This window comes from Osmerus mordax, chromosome 13, assembly GCF_038355195.1.
Source record: "Osmerus mordax isolate fOsmMor3 chromosome 13, fOsmMor3.pri, whole genome shotgun sequence".
In the NCBI taxonomy this organism is placed as follows: Eukaryota; Metazoa; Chordata; class Actinopteri; order Osmeriformes; family Osmeridae; genus Osmerus; species Osmerus mordax.
Genome location: NC_090062.1, coordinates 11,257,847 through 11,278,171, shown reverse-complemented (window position 1 = coordinate 11,278,171; position 20,325 = coordinate 11,257,847). Strand labels below are relative to the sequence as shown.

General features: G+C 46.9%; 1 protein-coding gene across 1 annotated transcript in view; it reads left to right on the top strand.

Annotated features, from left to right (window-relative positions):
* Positions 1-10,662, top strand: part of LOC136955108 (A-kinase anchor protein 13-like) — a 48,263-nt gene extending 37,601 nt beyond the window's left edge. Inside the window, exons 23-37 of the mRNA XM_067248722.1 lie at positions 46-302; positions 577-702; positions 824-941; positions 1,728-1,979; positions 2,626-2,702; positions 3,920-4,101; positions 4,694-4,776; positions 4,935-5,120; positions 5,465-5,638; positions 5,750-5,820; positions 6,472-6,516; positions 6,630-6,680; positions 6,805-7,263; positions 7,824-8,130; positions 8,297-10,662. Of these exons, the coding sequence (XP_067104823.1) occupies positions 46-302; positions 577-702; positions 824-941; positions 1,728-1,979; positions 2,626-2,702; positions 3,920-4,101; positions 4,694-4,776; positions 4,935-5,120; positions 5,465-5,638; positions 5,750-5,820; positions 6,472-6,516; positions 6,630-6,680; positions 6,805-7,263; positions 7,824-8,130; positions 8,297-8,352 (2,444 nt within the window). The 3' untranslated portion in view covers positions 8,353-10,662. The remainder of the gene's footprint in view (positions 1-45; positions 303-576; positions 703-823; positions 942-1,727; positions 1,980-2,625; positions 2,703-3,919; positions 4,102-4,693; positions 4,777-4,934; positions 5,121-5,464; positions 5,639-5,749; positions 5,821-6,471; positions 6,517-6,629; positions 6,681-6,804; positions 7,264-7,823; positions 8,131-8,296) is intronic.
* The last annotated feature ends 9,663 nt before the right edge of the window (positions 10,663-20,325 follow it).

Sequence of the window (20,325 nt, the reverse complement as noted above, 5' to 3'; positions counted from 1 at the left end):
CCTCCGTCCCTCACGCACTCCTCTCCCTCCTCTCCCCCCTCCCAGAGCTGCTCCAGACCGAGATGCACCACGTGCGGACCCTGCGCATCATGTCGGAGGTGTACAGCAAGGGCCTGCTGAAGGAGGTGCAGCTGGAGGGCCAGACGGTGGAGAGGGTGCTGCCCGTGCTGGACGAGCTGCTGGACCTGCACACGCAGCTCTTCAGCCGCCTGCTGGAGAGGAAGAGGGACAGCCAGCATGAGGACGCGGCCACCGCCGGGGGCTTCGTCATCCACCGGATAGGGGACGTCCTTGTCAACCAGGTCAGTGGAGGGGCCCAGTGGACGCTTTATCTGCTTGGAAGGAAACGTTAAAAGGACATTTAAATTAGAAAGCGAATTAACGTCAATCTTTTGGCCATGGTTCAAACCCACACATTTACTGTAAGCCTTAAACAGAGAGTATCAACATACAAAAGAGTTATAAATGAGTCCGTCCACAGGATAGAGGACATGTCTTCCATCCTTTTCATAGATCTAGTGGTCTGTCTGTATGACAACGGCTGGTTGTAGTGAACTTGTCTCATATGCGGTCCAGTTCTCAGGGTCCAACGCGGAGTGTATGAAGAGAGTGTACGGCCGTTTCTGCAGCCGCCACAATGAGGCGGTCAACTTCTACAAGGAGCTTCTAACCAAAGACAAACGCTTCCAGGGCTTTATCAAGGTTAGCTGTTTAACTTTAAAAGGGAGAATGTCCAGTTTTTGCCAGAACTCTGTTGCCTGTCCTGCTTGTACAAATGTATAACAGTTCGATTAGGAACTGACTTTGTTCGTTTGTCTTTCAGAAAAAGATGAGCAGCAGCATTGTGCGACGGTTAGGCATCCCAGAATGCATCTTGCTTGTGACCCAGAGGATAACAAAGTACCCAGTGCTGATGCAGAGGATACTACAGCACACAAACGGTTAGCCTAGCATTAGAATTTACCTTTCACACACATGCAGCGCGGCGTCTTACCTTTCAGTTTAGCTTTAGGGTTAGCCTCCCTGACCTCTGAGCCCTGTCTACCTCTTTTCCTCTTCTTCTCACTCACTCTCGCTTTCTCTCTCCTTTACTCGCTCAAAAGTTTTCTCTCTTTCTCTTTTCCCTATTTCGATCATTCTCCCTCTCCCCCCAGTCTAGTCAACATGACTCTAATGTGAAATCTCACACGACTGGCTGCCATCTGTGGTGGAAAGCTGGGCTTGTATCCAGAACCGGCCCGGCAGGCTGACTACTGAGGCTTACACTACCTCATGGCTGAACCAGCCCTCTTTGTTTGAACAAGGGGGGAAAGGGAGAGAGATGGAGGAGGGGAGGGAAGGAGGGAGTCAGCTTTTCAGTAAATAGACCAGTCCCATGGATAGACCTCTGCTGGCCACATGAAGTGGCTCATTTGTGTTTACATTAACAGCAATCACAATTTCACAGGGTGTGTGTATGGAGAGGGTGGGGGGGGGGGGTCTGTGATTACACCAGAGGTGATTTTTGAGGTCTCTTTCATGCCCTGTCGGATATATTTACATGGTTTGGAGAATGTAATGTAGCCTCTTTACCTGAGCTGTGCAGCTGCTGGCCTGTTTCTGTGCGTGCGTGCGGGCTTGTGGACTGAATCGTCCCCACTGGAGCAGCAATACAAACGTGTGTGTGTGTGTGTGTGTGAGACAGTAATGTACATCAGCTAACCTGCCCTCTCACCACCCCCCTCCAGAGGCAGAGCAGGACCATGAGGACCTGACGGAGGCCCTGCGCCTGGTGAAGGAGGTGTTGGCAGCGGTGGACAGCAAGGTCAACGAGCACGACAAGAAGCGGCGCCTGAAGGAGGTGTACAGCCGCACGGACAGCAAGTCCATCATGAGGATGAAGAGCGGCCAGATGTTCGCCAGGGAGGACCTGGTCAGGGGGCGGAGACTGATCCACGACGGGCCCCTGCAGCTGAAGAATGCCCAGGGCCGACTGAAGGGTGAGGACGCACACAGTCGCGCACACACACACACACACACATCTCTCTCCCTTCTCAATTTAATTAAAAAACCTTTCAAATCCTTGTTTGCTCATATTCACTCAACATCTCTCCCATTCATATTTACTCGGATTCATTCTCTAGTCTCTCCTTGTTTCACAAGACACTGGAGTGTGCGCACCATTTACTACCCGGTATCACGCTGTTTTGTGCTCATAGGCACTTGAATTATATATTTTTGGAATCGTATCCCAGAGCACGATTGTCCCACTTTCTGTGCTACACAGAATTACATTTTTTTAAACCATGCTTTTTTAGAGAACAATTGTCAGACAAAAAAGCAAAACAACGTATTTACCCATGGGTTAGGGATACATTAATTATACGTTAATTGTACATTACTTTTAGTGCCTATGAGTACGAAACAGCATGAGACCAGTTTGCCATTTCATAGAAAGTCAAATATTTCCAAATTCAAGATGAGAAGAACAAGTCAAGCCATAAATATGGACATGCATTTGTTTTCCCTGTGCCTCTGTCATGTTCAGGTGGTGTTGTAGCTCTGTCTGGTTGTGTTTAGCCAGCCTCCACCTCCCTTGGCCCCAGCCTCTAACCTCCTGCTTCCTGCTTCATTATCTCCCTCCAGATGTCCAGGCCATGCTGCTCTCAGACGTCTTCCTCTTCCTCCAGGAGAAAGACCAGAAATACGTCTTCGCCTCCCTCGTATGTTATTGATTTGCCCTCCTACAATCTCTGCCTCGTCCACTCCACATCTCCCCTCTTTCCCTGTCTCTCTCTTTCTCTCTCTGCCTTATTTTCCCTGTTTCTCTCTTTCTTTCTCTCTCTCCCTCCTTTTCCCTGTCTCTCTGTTTCTCTCTCTCCCTCCTTTTCCCTGTCTCTCTCTTTCTCTCTCCCTCCTTTTCCCTGTCTCTCTTTCTCTCTCCCTCCTTTTCCCTGTCTCTCTCTTTCTCTCTCTCCCTCCTTTTCCCTGTCTATCTCTTTCTCTCTCTCCCTCCTTTTCCCTGTCTATCTCTTTCTCTCTCTCCCTTCCTTTCCCTCTGCCCCTTCTGGTCTCTTCCTTCCTTACTATCTCTTTCTCTCTCTGCTGCCCTCCTCCCACCTTTCTCTTCTCCCCTGTAATAAAGGCTCCATTCAGTGGCAGTGTGGGAGTGGAGGCTGTCAGATTTTCCTATCCAACTGTTGCAGCTGAACACATGCTACGGGCTAGTAGTATGCTAGGTTAGCTCAGTAAGGTCTTGCGTAAGGCTAGTCTGCCGCTGACGGCGGCTAGCTGATTACAATAAAGCTGTAAAAGACACCGCTACGCAGGCTTCTTGGCAGCCCACTGGCATCGTACCCTGCAGTTATACAAGGTTTTCACTGGTTTTTCCATGCTTGCGCCAATTACATTTTCATGGCTTGGTGCTGGGCTGCGTTGGTTAGGTCCTCCTGCAGACACAGCATGGATGGAAACAGAGGTGCGTAATAAGCGGCTTTGTCATGGAAACATGTCAGCTGTGGTCGATAGAGATTGGCCAATTTTGGGGGGCAGGCTATATTTAGACCAATGATCTAAGATTATGGAAAAATAATGTGATTGTGTCATTTCAATTTGAGGCGGGCATTTTTGGTATGATGTCATCTATTGATTCCATCATTACATAAACAAGCTGTACAAAATACAGTACATAACAATGTAAGTAGAGTTCATGGGAAGGAGGGTAACTGGCTTAATGATGGACAGTGCTGTAAAATTATATCATAACATTATCCATCTCTCGCTCTCATCTATAAATCCTCTCCCGCTCTCCCTCTCATGCTAACCTCACACCCTCCCATTGTCTACCTCCATCTCCTCCCTCTTTCCCTGCCCCACCTCTTTCCCCTCCTCTCCGTCCTCCATAACCCCTCCTTCCCTTCCTCCTTCCCTCTCTCTCCAGGATCAGCGCTCCACCGTCATCTCGCTCCAGAAGCTGATCGTGCGCGAGGTGGCCAACGAGGAGCGAGGTCTCTTCCTGATCACGGCGGGCATCCAGAAGCCCGAGATGGTGGAGGTCCTGGCCAGCACCAAGGACGAGCGCAACACCTGGATGCAGCTCATCCAGGACGCCATGCACTCCATGTGAGTTTCCCCTCTCTCTCTCTCTCTCTCTCTCCCCCCCAGCAGTTAGACCAAGCCGGGACCCATCCACCCCCACCTTAGAGCCTGATCCCCAGACCCTGGCGTCAGTCGAGGGATTAAGACTAGCCTACCTGAGGATGTTCTCTAGCGGGTACTCTAATGCTTTATCTGCTTAGGGAGCTGGCCGTTCAGACAGAGGATTATACTGTGGGCCCTGAGCAACAAACAGGAAGAGACAGTCAAGTGTTTACTGCTCTCATCCTGACTTCATCCTCAGACATCCTGTTCTGTGTTGGACTGCCAGCTTCCTCAGCCAGGCTGACACTGGGGGGTAGGGCCGTCTTAGCTGCACACTGTGAAAACAGCGCAGGGGTGTCTGTGTTTCGCTAGGAGGACAAGTGTGTTTGTGGAGTGGGTTGTGAGTCATATTGTGTTGGGTGAACAGGTGGCTTTCGACAGCGTGTGCTTTGAGAGGATGTGATGGAGAAGCGGCTGGAGGGTGACCGCAGTGCGGGTGACATCAGGACGTGTGTGCGTGTGTGTGTGTGTGGTGGGGTGACAGACGTGTAACGCCGCTGGGTCTGATCCTCAGGGACAAGGATGACGACGAGGGCATCCCCAGTGAGACAGAGGAGGACAAGAGGCAGCTGGAGACCAAGGCCAAGGAGATGAGAGGTGAGGAGCAGTGCCGTGTCTGTCGCTCTGTGTGTTCTTGGCTCGTGTACCGGACAGCAAATGTTCAATAAGTGATTGATGACTCTCCTTGTCCCCACCTCCCCCTCCTATCCCCTCCCTCCCACCTCACCCCCCCTCCCTCGCACCTCCCTCTCCAGACATGCTGAGGAAAAAGGATGAGCAGATTGTGGCTCTGCTGGAGGAGAAGATGAAGGTGTTCAGGGACATGTGCGAGTGCGGGAGCCCAGTGGAGGAGCAGAGCTCCAGGGGCAGGGGGCTGTTCAGGGCCAGCAGCGAGGACGTGCCCAGGGGAGAGCCCATCATGAAGGACGCCCTGCGGGAAGGTGAGTGGGTCACACCAGGGCTCTGTAGGAGACTAACTGTAAAAGGATTTCACCGAGAAACAGGACACTCTTCATTTACTCTGATGACATTTGATTGTATCGTAGAAATGAAAGTATGAGAACCCCTTTACGTATAAAAAGCCTGAGATACTGCTTTAACTGTGGCTCGTATGCTTGTGGTGTTTGTGTCCTGGACACTGTCAGTAACATTGTTAGGATGATTGGATTACTGACATGCTCTCTCGCTCTTTTTGTTTGTGTGTTTCTGTATGTTCCTTCCTGTTTGCCTGTGTGTGTCTGTCTGTATCTTGGTGTGTTTGTCTATCTGTGTGTGTGTGTGACAGTGGAGACGCTGCAGGTGCTAGTTAACGGCAGCCTGGGGGGGGCCGTGGCGGTGGGTCAGCAGACGGCCGCGAGCCCCGAGGCTGCAGGAGCAGGGGGGGTGGGCCCCGTGTGTCTGCCCCGGCGGGCCGAAACATTCGGTGGATTCGACAGCCACCAGATGAACATCTCCAAGAGTAAGACACACCAGAGCACCACCTGAGCTCATCGAATGCCACTAGGGTCAACTCAGTGCTGGGTTCTGCTTTGTCTCATAGCTCCTCTCACAAGTGTCTCTCCTCTGACAGACGGAGACAAGGAAGAGGAAGTGGACACCGCTGACCTTCGCAGGACTGAATCAGACAGCGTCTTAAAGAAGGTACGCCACCTAGTGATGACCGTAGAAACATCTTGACCTTTCCCGCGACACGCTGGAACGTTCTTCAGCATACTGAAATTCCGCAACACTCTGGACAACACTGAAACACAATGAAACACACTAAAACACTGAAACACACTAAAACACTGAAGCACTGAAACACACGAAAACACCGAAGCACTGAAACACACTGTGACACCATAACACACGAAGACTGTTCTTATGTTTGACCAACTCTGCCCTGCGTCAGACCGTACAGGGCTAAAGTAGTGGCAGCCCTGTACAGAAACTCTGCCATTAAGATGAATTTAGCCTGCCTCACCAATGAATTAGCTGCTTGATTCTTCCTGCGAGCTCCCATAGCTAATGGTGGCCATTAGTTGTGTAAGAGGATGAAAATGAATGGAGCTCCATTAGGAGCCAGGAACGGTGGGGCTCTCTCTAGAAGGAGAGAGACACTTAATGCACATAATGACTGAGCTGTGCATTCCCAGTCCCAGTCGTCAGAAGACGCTTGCTCTCACACACACACACCTACTGTAAACTGTCCGACCTACTCACACACATACAGTGCACTCTTGTTTTATGAGAGCCCTGTCTTGTCCTGAACAAATGCCTCAGCTGCGTGGTGTATGTGTGTGATCTCTCCAGGGAGGAAATGCTAACCTGCTGCTGCTCCTGAAGAAGAACAGTGAGGTGAGCTGTTCTTTCTGTCCAGCACTTTACGGTAGCATCACAAAGCTACCACGGTTCAAACTGTCGTTCACACGTTCATGCACCTGGCCAACCGCTGTGATGTCCTCCTGTAGCAGGTCCTCCTGAGCGTCACGCATCTCCACGACCTTCTGAACACGCTGCAGGTATGCGTCCTCGCTCCACACACCAACCACACCCAGTCCCATAGACTGCCGTACCGGTCGGACGTATGGTCAAGCCTTCCCCTTACCTCGTGTGTGGTGGTGCTCGTGCCCGTTCCCCCCTCAGGCGGTCGTGGTCCAGCAAGACACCTTCATCGAGGACCAGCGGCAGGCCCTCACAGACCGCCCGCCCTCCTCCGCCTCGTCGTCCTCGTCGCGGCCGTCGTCGCGGCCCAACTCCCTGATCGAGCAGGAGAAGCAGCGCAGCCTGGAGAAGCACCGGCAGGAGATGGCGTCCCTGCAGCGGCAGCAGGCCGCCCACGCCGAGGAGAAGAGGAGGCGCGAGCGGGAGTGGGAGCAACGGGAGCAGCAGCTGACCGACCGGGAGGTGGTGCTCAACGTGCAGGAGGAGGAGACGGTCCGGAGGCGCAGGGAGCTGGACGAGGAGCGCCAGGAGCTGCTGGGGAGGAAGGAGGAGTACCAGAAGGACCTGGAAAGGCTGAGGGACGCCCAGAGGAAGCTGGACCGAGAGAGGGAGCAGGTCCAGAGAGAGATGGAGAGGATGGAGCAGCTCAGGCTGGCCGAGGTGAGACCGCATGCCTCCTAAGGTCTCCCCGGGGCAAAGGATTTAAGGGACTTCACCGAACGGTCTCTGTGCACTGCGTCAAGGAGAACGATGCAACATGGATCGTCCTTGATATCTATACCTTATACTGCATCCCTCAGTGCAGTATAGAACTGACCAGAGTTTGGAATTACTTTGACAACTAATGCTGTACACAGGCTCTTATAGATCTACTTGAAACTGCCCCATGAAACATGTAGACCTCATCTTATACTCAGATTCATTCAAATCCCCAGACCAACCAGTTCTTATTGTGACCAAAGGCCACAAAGACTTTGGGCAGAACCTTTTAACCATTCCCTGTGAGCTAACCCCCTGCTGCCCTGTCCTCCTCTCCTCTCACCCGGCCCTTCTCCTTCCATTCTCCTCCTCCCCTCTCCCCTTTCATCCTTTCTTCCCCCTGCTCTTCTCCTCTCCCCCACCTCACCGCCTGCTTCTTCACTCCTGTCCTCCCGCTCATCTCATGTGTCCGTCCTCTGCCCTCCGCTCTTCCCACTTCCTCCCCTCTCCTCCTCTACCAGAGGCGCATGCAGCGGACTCCCTCCAGCACGTCTGAGGACTCCCTCTGGTTCCCCGGGGGCAGCAGTTTGTCCCTGGAGCAGGGGGAGTCCGGGGAGCTGGATTACTCCTCCTCCCTCAGGAAGGACTCGCTCTCCAAGCCGGAGGCCAAGCCCAAGTCCAAGACCCTCAACCCGTTCTCCGTCAGGGGCGGCGGGGGCCAGACCGGGGAGAACCAGATCCCCAACCTGCTCCTGCAGCTGACCAGACCCAAGGATAAGAAAGAGAAGAAGAAGAAGAAAGGGAAGGGTTCAAGTGCTCAGGCTCCAGGTAACAGTCAGATCCCCACAGGACACATGAAAGAAGACACGCTCGCAAAGTTTGTGAGGATATCGAGGCCCTGTGGCCATCGAGCATTCCTCAAGACAGCACAGGGTCAGGGGGTTTGAAGAATGTTGAAAGCTGACTGTAAACACGAAGGCCCTTCTCTCCACAGATTCCTCGCAGCACCTGCCTGAGCCCACCCTGGAGGGAGACATCTTCTACTGCTGACACGGCTCCTCTGGTGCTCAGCTTCCCAGCAGCAATGCAATGACACACTCTCCAACCTACTGCACCAGCTGAATGTAAGGCCAAGATGCCAAAGTGCCCAGCCCATACAACGCCCCAACCTCCTCACACATAAACACACACACAAACATGCACACTCAAAAGACACACATACCCCTTCTGAGTAAACACATACACACACACTTCCCCAGACGCCACTCACATGCCTGTGGAAAACAGGAAATGGATGTCAATGTCTAAAATGAATCATGAGCTCCATGTGCAATTACCTTAACTCGTCGCCTCGACCCTCCTGACTGTTACCTGATTTAAGAAAAACTCAACTTAATGGATACCACTTTCACATCAGAGGCCCGTGAACACAATGCCTGGTAGGATGCTCTAGTTAGAGGCCTCCACACAGAACGGAAAAGAAGCATATGCCCCAAATGAACAAGTTAATTCAAGGCCCCTTGTACCGCAGTCAGAGATATCAGCCAATGGGTGGCACCAATGATCAGTGACCGGTTACTCGTGTCCAATAGAAATGTTTCAGTGCATTATTCTGCCAATGAGGATGAAGACCTGCGGGAGGGGAACACTAATCGTCCCTGAGCAGACTTGGGTGTGGTCATCTGTTACCCTGGGTGAGAAGAACAAGACTAGCAAACATCCTCTCTCCCTCTCCTGTGTTTGAACTGCATATAACCACATGTAGCATACTCCTGTTCTCCAATGGACGTCATTTTAAATGTATGTGTGTTGACAAAACACATGGCTGTAGAGTAGACAGAAACAATTGGATAGAAATGGTTCATTCACACCATTTAAAAGCATGACTGAAACCAGCTAATGATGTAGATTCATAGATGTTTTGGTTTTCAAGGGATTTAGGGTAGGACTTCACCACATTATGTCTGTGTACATTTAATGCTATTGAGCACTCCATTGATTTGTTGTACTTCACTTGTGTTTTTAAATAACAAAAATAAGTCTTGTTGAAATCCAGCGTATTGTCTTCTCAAAGGTTCCATATCATTTTGTTGATTTCCGATGAAAATCCTAGATATCAAATCTCTCATTCATTTGGATGTTGATCAAATGTACATGTTACTGTACAGTTCATCAGAAAAGCTGAATCGTGACTCCAAACCCCCATTGGACTTTACTTTCAGTTCTGCTTGAATTCCCTACCTGCTGGACAGGTGTCTACTGGAAAAAATAAAAATAATTGTAACACAAACCTAATATGATGCTTTCACAAATGCATCATTTAACTGCGATATGTATTGACTCAGTTATAGTGCTTTTGAGAAAGAAATAACTACAGATTTGACGTGTTTGGGATCCTTCATTTGGACTACAGACTGTCATAGTACCATTTGAGTCCAGAAGCGTATGGGCGAGTCAATGAGCTGCTTCATGTCATTTCTTTATTATTTGTTCATAACTGGTGTGTAATCCTGTCTAACACACCTGAACAATTAGCATTTTGGGCCTTTTCAGTCAATTGAGGCTGTGGCACATCATGGCCATTAGGGGGCACTGGAGCTGTGTCTCAGTCTGAACCATCAAGCCAACATAAAGAAGGATGGAGTACCGTAGCTGTCTAATGATTCATGCAGTGCAAAATTGACAATTTCTCTTGGATTTTTTATGCAGGGTCATTGCCATTTGTAGATAGTGTTAAAAGCATGGAGAGACGCACCTTCTATCAAAAGTTACAGTGGTCCCTATGGTGTTTATAATTGGCAAAGGAAACAGATATGTTGTCAGAAGTCATAATTGGTTATTAAATGAAACCAATCCTTAATGGCTTAAACAGGAAAGCCGGCATGGCAAAGCTAAACACATTCATTAGAGCAAGCTCTCTCTCTCTACAAGGGACAATCAAGAGATTAAAGCGAAGCATATACATTTCCCATGTGAGTGATAGGAATATATATTTGATAACCCTTTCCACGAACCTTGAGTAGCCTTAAATATAATGATGAAATGCACTAGAACATGACCCAGCATCTTCTCAGGAGGATACGGAATAGGTTTTGTACCTCTGCTTTGGAAGTATGAAGAATTGTTTGTACTAAAAGGTACAGATTTGTTTTCTTTTGGAATAATGTAAAAAAGGGCAAAAACAAATATGTAAATATTACTTATGTAAAGAAAATTCAAATGTAAGAGTATTAATTATATGTTTGATTTGTGATTTATTGCAGCATTTTGTAAGGAGGCTTTATTTATCTTTGATCCCCGCCTTTTTGGTGAGGTTCAATGTAAAGTCATATTTCTGTCATATTAAAGAACTATAATGTCTTCAGTGTCATCTTCAATATCTTGTCAAATTCATAAGCACTCATGCTATAATAATGAAACTCCTATTCAGTTCAGCATCACAGACTCACAAACGGTGCACCACGACATGGTCGTGAGCAACAAGCTCCTCCAGATCTTGATGTGAAGATGACTATGTCTGCCTTAAACATGCCTGGCCATACTGTATCATTTTGTCTCCATTCAGGCTGACACCTCTTCATTTCCGCTTAACATCTTCGATCGATCCTGCCTTCCCTTGCCAGGGGATATCTTACGCTGTCTGTTCTCAAAGACGCCTTCATTCCAATTGATTTATTCTAATTTTATGAACATGTCATTTTGGATTCCTTCCGTATTTGTCAGCGGTATCTTGACCATGGAGAAACCTGTGGTTGTGTCTGTCTCAGGGACCCTTCTTGATGTTTGAACCTGTCACTGAGTGAACGTAGTGGGGCTTCACCTATGACAGTGACGCACCAACCCTAGCATCACAGGGCTGGACGACGACTACAGCAGCGTGGGGAGAAAGAGGAAACCAGACTGAAAACGACAATTTGGTGTCGAGAGGGAAAGAGAAAGGGAGGGGAAAAGAAAGAAAGAGGAGAGGGAGACATCCACAAGATGGAGGTAATAAGCCATGGTCAGTACATCTAACAACTATTCGTCTACAGTGTTATTATGCTCTGTGGAGCGTGCAAACCCTTCGGTACATTTGTGTTGAACTTTGTGATGCATAGCTCTTCGAGATTCTCTATTGAGGATGCATGGCAGTGGAAGGAAGGATGGGGTGGTTGAGAGATAGGACGGAGGATGGCAAGAGAAGACAGAGAGTGAAGAGAGGGATGAGGTGAGGGAGGGAGGGAGCAATGAAGGGAAGTACAAGACAGGTGAGGAGTGATGGGTGTGAGACAAAAGGAGGGGATGGAAGGACAGAGGCTAGTGAGAACAGAGGAAAGGAGGGGATGAATGAAAAAGGACAGATAAAGACAAACTAATGATGATTAAAGGGCCTCTTTGGAGGTACACGGGAGTGACGAGGACCTGCAGCACTGTCACAATAGTCTGAGTCACCTCCATCTGCTTCATGTCCTGTCTCTGTAGTTCTAGTGCTGTGTCACCACAAGACCAGACAGCACCAGAACACTCCTATTGATTCAAGGAATTTAATGGTATTTCTCTCTTTTCATTGCCCAGATGGTTGATGTCTATTGACTGCTATATGCTTTACAGTACAACAACCTGTGTATCCACATTGCAGTAACTCCTCACATTGAATCGTAAGCTAAAGCTTCCTTGATAAGCACGAAGTGATAAAACAGTTGTTTATCAAACAGTTAATTTGACATCGATGCACAAAGGGATAGATGTCTGTGAGAGAACACACTCCCTATTTACAGGTGGTGTTCTATTACTGGCCACAACAATGATGGTTGACTGGACCTCTACGCACATACACACACACACACATATGCAATCAAACGCACACGCTTCTACAAAGAGGCTTGTCTCTCTCTGTCTATCTTCTCTCTGTTTATTCGGTGTCTTGAGATCACCGATGCCAGTTGCCTAGCACTGCAACCTGTTGCTAAGGAAACGGTCAATCTGGATGGGAAAGACAGATCTCATGTAAGTAGCACTTTATGACCTCACAGGCGCTTATTAAGGTGTGGTAAACACCAAGTGTAGGTCTCTGCAGCTCACAGCTCATTCACCAGCATGTTTAATATCTTATTTGGGCGTTGAATCGTCTCCATGAAGAGGAATACCTTTCTTTGATTTCATTCACATGTAGTGGACTGATGGATATGAATTAAACCGATGAACCCAGATATACCCAGATGAAAAACATCCTTTCAGGTAGTTGTTTGATTCACATGCAGCAACCTGCATTGCTGCAGAAGTGAGAAAGTTATATGATCTACATATATGGTGTAGCATGTGTGTGATATCTCCTTGTGTCAAATATCACATGCCACATGGTCTCTTCATGGGTCTGATTAGTGGATACATGGATCACTTACTGCCACTCAAAGTAAAAGTTGAGCAGTCCACAACTGTGTTTTCATAACATAAGGATCCCAGGGGTTTAGTAATAAGAGTTTTGAGTTTTCAGACTGGACTGATGCTCTAATGCTGTCAAGCTCTGCATGAATCTGCTACAATAGCTGGGGCTTCTGTGATGGGAGACAAGCGAGTGCCATGTGCTCTTTTGGTTTTACACGTGTACGTTTTATCCAGCTATCAGCTGTGTCCCCCCTGTAATTAGCAGACATCTTTGAATCCACCACACGTTCACATAAAGCCACCACTTCAGGCTAGAAGGAGAGTGCAGGATTCAGAAGTGGTCTCATTTCTCCATTAAAACGAAGCTAACAAGGTCCGCTGGGAGGACGATGCACCGCAATTGGTGTCAGTTTATAACGGTTAAGGAGCGCTGATAATACTCTCCTGGTTCTGCCTCAGCGGTGCCTCTTGTTGTCTGGTCTCCTCAGATTACAGGAAGTTCTGGACTCCATCGTCCCCAGGGCCTCTCCCACTGTTTAAGAAAATGGCTTCTAATGGACTCAGTGTCCTCAGATCTTTAGCGCTAAACTCCATCCGCTAACATATTCTCTTTGAAGTATAACAGCAAGTCTTAAATTCATACATATTTTCCACTGTTATGACTTCCATCATATTGTCTTAATTGGGTTTGTAACTAGAACATGTTTGGTGGAACAGAGCAATTGTATTTAGTGTGTCATTTTGCATGGAGTTGATAGTGACATACTGTGTAAATATTGTACTATAATTCTTCAAAGAAGTAGCACAGCACTCATAGATCTCTCTCACTTTCTCTCTCTCTCCACTTATTTTGCATCTCTGAATTTGCATAAATTGTGCTTACCTCAGAGTTTTGATTTAAGAGTGTTGCTCCAAGCCAGAGTCCTCTGGGCAAATGCACGCATGAACTTGCATTTATCAGAACTTCCCGGAGCTCATTGCCAGGGAAATGGGTCAGTAGAGTTTAATTGAGTTCAGTAACTGTGGGGGGTACAAAGCAGTGGAACATCCGCGTGCACTCCACTAACGTACCTGAGCTCCTCTTCAGCATGCATGTTGATCTAGCTTAGATTCTACAGCAGACATAACCCCTGTCATGTAAATAAGGATATCCACAAAAGATAATAAGTCCACGCTGTGTCAGGTGTGTGAAGGTGCAAGCTGCCTACAATTAACATACAAGTACACTCTCTAAATATTCTACTGGACTCCTTACAACATGGATTGCCATTTAAGACCTATCCATCCAGGTGTTTTCACCCACACTTTTGTGAGAATTAGAACCACAGTGGGTGTCAGGCCTCACAACCTTTGAGAATAGCCTAGCTTAGCCTAGCATATTCAGCCAAGTTGAGCTCAGCCTTGCTCACACATAGTGGTCTACCATTGCTAGATTATGGATCCCTGAGTCATTTTTATTGCACTGCAGCATTGTTTTTTTTTAAAAGCTTCTGGGGGTGTTTTTATTTGATTTCCATTGCCTCCGAGACCCATTGAACTCCAATTAAATATCAGTCAAATTTCCTATAAACCATGACAGAGGGTTATTAAAAAGGAAATCAGTTCTATTTAGGTTTGCATTGAAGAAATCTTTGTTTTGTCAACGGGTGAAGTTAATTGCCCGGTTGTAGAAATGGCAACAGATGACTGTGAGACCTTCTGTTCCCCTCTTGACTGCTGGGAAGTTGGATGGCAGCCATACTAACCTGCTGATAGCAACAAACACATACAGAGAGAGTCTAATCACAGAAGCTATTCCTCCCAGCTGGGACCGCCATGTTCCCACACTAGCAAGTCATTTGTTATCTACAAATTTCCGCTGATTTAAGAAGACAAGAAACTCAGGTGCAGAAACTCCTTGAAGTCGGAGTGACAAACAATCAGAATGGAGTTATGATTCAGTCCTCTGCAGTAATCAATACAAAGGCTGTCAAAGAGCATGGTGCAGCTGTCAGTCGTTTGTCAAGGTAAAATCTCTCTCTTTCTTTTCCTTCTATCTCACGAGGATCACTTCCACAGCTGCAGCATGTTGTGATTTTTTGTAGGGAATTTTATTTTGACTTACCCTTAGCTTACCCATATTCATTGTAGCACATCTAAAGTCGAGGTCAAACATTTCATTAAAAACACCTTTCGAAGAACTGAAAAAGAAGATAAAAGTACTGTAGCTAACCTTAGTTAGTGGATGATGATTAAATGTCAATTTTCACATTTCACATTTAGTTATTTAGCAGACGCTCTTATCCAGAGCGACTTACAGTAAGTACAGGGACATTCCCCTGAGGCAAGTAGGGTGAAGTGCCTTGCCCAAGAACACAACGTCATTTGTTTTGCAGGGAATCGAACCGGCAACCATCTGATTACTAGCCCGATTCACTAACCGCTCAGCCACCTGACTGAATTTTAAAAGCTAACATAGGACATGGTTGATGATATTGAATGTAAACTAAAAACGTATTGTGATTATATTTTTTCTACGTGGCTATTAGATTAAAACACTGTCTATGGACTGTCAAATTCAAATAGAAATGTTACGTTTCCCCGTAGATAGCCAAACGTTAGAGACATTTTGAAAATGCATTTATCTATCAAAGAAAAGACTATATTCCTCATTCCTCTCCCGTCCAGCTCAGTCCAAGGAGGGTGAATATAACCACTGTCTCCATAGTTATACATAATGTCTTACCTATTGCTGGGACTCTGGGCCACTTGAGATATATGAGAGCTTATACATTGTGACACGGTAAGTGATAAGTTACTGGCTGGTAATCATTGAAGCAGTGTGTTTTTCTTTCCAGTGCTGGGCAAGAGCCAACACAGGAGCCAACATGTGGAGCGGCGCAGTCATCAGCACAGGCCAGCGAGTCCCATGCTCCTTCAGCTGTCAGAGTGTTCATCAGAGGGCTGCAGACACACGCAACCACGCACACACACACTGCCTCTGTCAATCGGATGCTGGAGCTATCAATATGACAATTGCATTTAAAGTGAGGGTACTGAATTGTGAAATGTCAGCAGCCATCACATTGATGTGGTGTTTCTATGCGTGTGTGTGCATGTGCACAGGGGGGTGGAATTTCAGTGGAGGGCAATCAATGCATAGCACATTGCATCAGAAACATCTAGAATAAGTCTGAAGCTGCAGCAATAGCCTTTGAGGGATACATTGTCCCCTTGGTCCCTGTTTGTCTGACATGTACAGTACTGTTGACCTGTGTTGTGCAGCCTTTACTATACAGTCAGTCATCATCTATGCTTACTTTACAGCCTTGGCTTAAGGTATTAGTGTCCCTTCGACTGAGACATGCTTTGCATGGTTCGATTCGTTCCATGTGTAAATTCCATAGTCATTTATGTATCTCATCCGTCAGCTCATTTTAAACGTGCATACACAAGGAGCTTAATAAAAGTGCAGCTTCAGAAAAAGACTGGATTTTGAACAAGGAAGTAACATATCTATGTTAGCATTCTACTCTCTCTCTCTCTCTCTCACTCTCTCTCTCTCTCTCTCATACACACACACACACACACACACACTCTCTCCAGTTGTCACATGGTTTTGCACCTGTCTGACACTGCTGGATAATGCTCTGTCACTGTGGCATTCATACCTTTGCCAGTGGGGGGCACTGTGACTTTGTAACAGAGGGGGAGTGTGTGTGTTGTTCGTGTGCATTTGTGAATGTGGATGCGTGTGTGCCTGTTGATTTACTGCAGTGGCTGAGTGGAGTGGCCCAGCCACATCATATCTGTCTTCTCTCAGGAGCTTTCACTGGCCTGAAAAAATCATTGTGTTTGCTGATGATAATGCAATTAATTAAAGAGCCAATCATTTTAGCCCGGCACGTCTAAATTTGAATGGAACTTCTGACATATTGCAGTGTCTTCGGCTGAGCTGATTCTGCTGTGTGCGCTTGTTCATCAACAGAGTTAGTTTGATGAGCTTTCTATGCTTCTCACTGACCAGAACAAAAGACAAGTTCCTTGTTAATTTTGATATTAAGGGTGGCGTACAAAACAAGGCTGGAAAAATAACCCTTTTTTTCTTTGTCCCTTTCTGATGGAACAAATTCAATTTTATTTCCTTCTTTCTTTCTTTCTTCTCTCCTTTTAAGCTTAATGCATTTCTCCATTTAGCCGTGGGGCCTGGGTTGTAGATGAGGTCCTATTCCAATGCCAGATAAAATCCTGTGCAGCCATTAATTTTTCAATGGCATGGATCTGGCAAGCAGAACCCTCAGTGCTAAGCCCTGTCTGTCTGTCTTGCCTGCCTGCTTGCTACTATTTCTGTACTTCTGTCTGTCTGTCTTTTAGTTTGCCTGTTTACTAGCCTGTTTATCTACTTGCTTGCTTGTCTTTCTGCTTGTCTGCCTTCCAGGCTGCCCATCTTCCTGCCTGGCTGGCATTGGCTGCCCCTTTTGGCTGAGCCAAGGCCATGCTGAGAGAGAGGAATGGAGGGAGGCAGCTTGGGAGTCCACCCTGTGTCCAGGATGCCCCTGCCAGCTGCCAGCAGCGACAGCAAGGAAAAATGAATGAAGACAGCTTGGTCCACTGTTCCAGATCCTCATGAGCTACAGCCAATACATGGAGCATGTACGCTACTGCGTACACAGAACACTGTTTGGCATGACTGGGATGGAGAGCACCATGTTGGTAAGGGGACACAGATAATGGGTGTGTGCCACGGGGAGATTACTGTATGTGTGCATTGGTATGAGGTGCCTGGTCTGAATATGTCATGCCAGTCAGTCAGGTGTGACTGCATACTGTAGCACCTTTTATAATAGGGGAGGCCTTTAGAAAACCAAAAGCTTTCAGTAGATGAGGACTAGACTACATCTGATAATTCTCCTTTTCCTTAAGTAGTAGGCAGAAAGCTAGAGTGCCCAGTTCTGCATGACTTACGCAGTACATTATTATCAATTCTTAAGCTGTGTGGCTGTGTGTGTGTATGTGTGTGTGTGTGTATGTGTCTGTGTGTGACTGTGTGTGTGCGCGTGCATTATTAAACGTGATACAAAATAAATTCTTTCCCCTGAAAAAAACTGGCTGATGCAGTTGTTCACCAGGCCTCTGTCCCAGTTCAGGACAGAGAGGAGGCTACGCTGTGTTGAAAGTGCAAATGTGTTTGAATAATGCATACATACTGTATATGTGCGTGTGGAATTATCTGCAGCCTACAAATACATGGTGTTTTTCTCTCTCTATTTACTCTGGGAAAAAAAGTCTGTTTGCTCCCAAACACCCCCGCAGATGAATATAAACACTTTGAAGTCTGAATGACTGTAGAAAGATTAGTGAACATTAATCATTTGTAGGGACATAGAACTCTGACATATTTCTAATGTTTGCATAGTGACTATGTGTTGAGTCAATCAGAGATTGCACTCCCAGTTACCCTGGCAACCCACCGGCGACCCCTCATTGGTGGTTTCTGTGTGTCACCTTCTGTCAACTGTGAATATTGACGGCTTGGACGGAAATAGGTTCAAGTGCTTCAGAACATCCTGTTCCCTTGTCTTCCAATGGATCTCTGGTTCCTGTGGTCTTAGACACTGGCGACAGTGAGGCCAATTACTGCAAAAGTATTACAGAGATGCCGACTTTGGGACATAACATACTGCAATGGGAAGAAGCTGATAAATTTGTTCTGCTACTGCATATTTCATACAATTTGATGACTGTGTCATGTCATTTCAGTCCACAAACATTGAATAAAAGTTAGGTTTTGCACTTAATTGGATGATCGGGGCTAGGATTTGTTGTTCATTTTTTATCAAAGAGTGAGCTTCTAACTGTGTTTTAATGAAAGCAGGTGAGCCATACAGTATTTCTCCCCTTATAGTGGAAAAAAATCATATGTACTTTATATTCACATACTTTAAGAATTCTACATTTTACATACATCATGGCACTATGTACATACATGTATAATTTACTTTGGAGAGGAGAAGTTGTTGTTGGGGGTGGGTTGTAGATAATACTGCTGGGCTGCTGCACCGATATTTACATTTTCTCTTGTTCTATTTTTAATGGGTGACCTTCACCTTGCCCCAGAGCTCACCTGACCAGCTCCCAAGCCTGAGCCCTGTGTCCACAGGCAGAGTGCTGAAACAAGCCAGAAGGTTACACACCACACTCCTGGACAGTGACCTTCCTGTTGGAAAAGAGAGCCCTTAGTTGACAAGGCTGGGAGCAGGAAGCTCCAAAGACAACAGCTTGAAGTGGTTCTAATGCTGGAGTACTCTAATTGCATAAAATGTGTGTTGCACTTTTATGGTCTAAGAAGTGAGTGGTTAAAAACCTTGGTTTTAAACACGGGGCATTAGCCTATGACTGCATTGTTGCTGGAGGTGCTAGGTGTTAATAGGTAACATAATTACATAGAAATTCCATTACGATTCGTCATATCTGAAGTGCCCCACAGGTAGATTCACAACTTTCAGGTTAAGGATGTCAATGTGAAGATATCACAGGAACAGAGTTCAACTCTCCATAAGGGGACTCATATACCTTGTGAGTTAGACCTTGTTTTCTATCCTCAAATGGGGAACAAGTCAGTTTAGAGTGATTATATTTTATCCTGACAAGTTGGAATGCTTAAGTGGTTGGTAATTTTCTCTGTAAAGACGGCAAAAGTGTCTTGACGATAAGTCTCTCTTTGACAAAAACTATTTTCGATAATGAATAAAATTGAGCCACAATTTGCTAATCTACTGCCTTTAGAGGGGGCTTGTCTGTGTAGGCAGAAGGTGCATGCTTTGTGGGAACTGCTCAACATTACTTAAGAACAGCCCTATTATAGATCTATAAGTCAATGCGGCCACAGCTCACCCCCTGACAAACACAAATTGGCAAGCCATTTGGCAGCACTCTTTTCCTCATTACATATGTATTTATTTCTGTCGCTTCTCTTTTCATGCTGTCGAGGCCCGTCAGGGGATGTGCATTGGTGTGCATCAATAACAGGGACATTCTGACTTCTTGCTGATTGGAAGGAGGCGGGAGGTGGGAGGGAGCCAGACGGTCGCCGTCAGGCAGCTCCTATTTCCCATCCGCTGGCTTCAAGGATGGGGAGAAGTGGCAGCCTTGTTCTGCACCATGCAAACTGCGTCCAGGCCTCCTGGATGGTTAACCAGCGGCCCTATTCCAGGTGCTGTCACACATGCACACCTACAGTTCTGTCACTCACCTGACTCACACACCACCTGCAAGGTCTCCTGAAAAAAAGAAAAAACAAGCGAGGCCAGCTCAAAGTACTGTGACACAGGGGTGAATGTGTTCACAGGGTGCCACGGCTTAGCAGGTTATTTACTCTGAAAGGCGCTAGATGCTGGAATGTTCCGCATCAGATCACAGAGCGGAGGCGTGAAAGGGGGAGGGGTTACATCTGGGTCAGTTTGCTTGCAACAAGGATCAGCATCAACTTGTGGCCACTGCTCAACTCAACACTGATTCTGCTGTAGAGAGAGCAACATGTCAACAGAATGTCTCCATCACAAACAGAAAGTGGTCAAATATAAAGTGGCCTCCTGCTACAATGAATCACCATATTAAATGTATTGTTCCATTCTAAATTAGCTGTTTGTGTTGAGCTAGCCAAGTCGTTTTTGGCTTCTC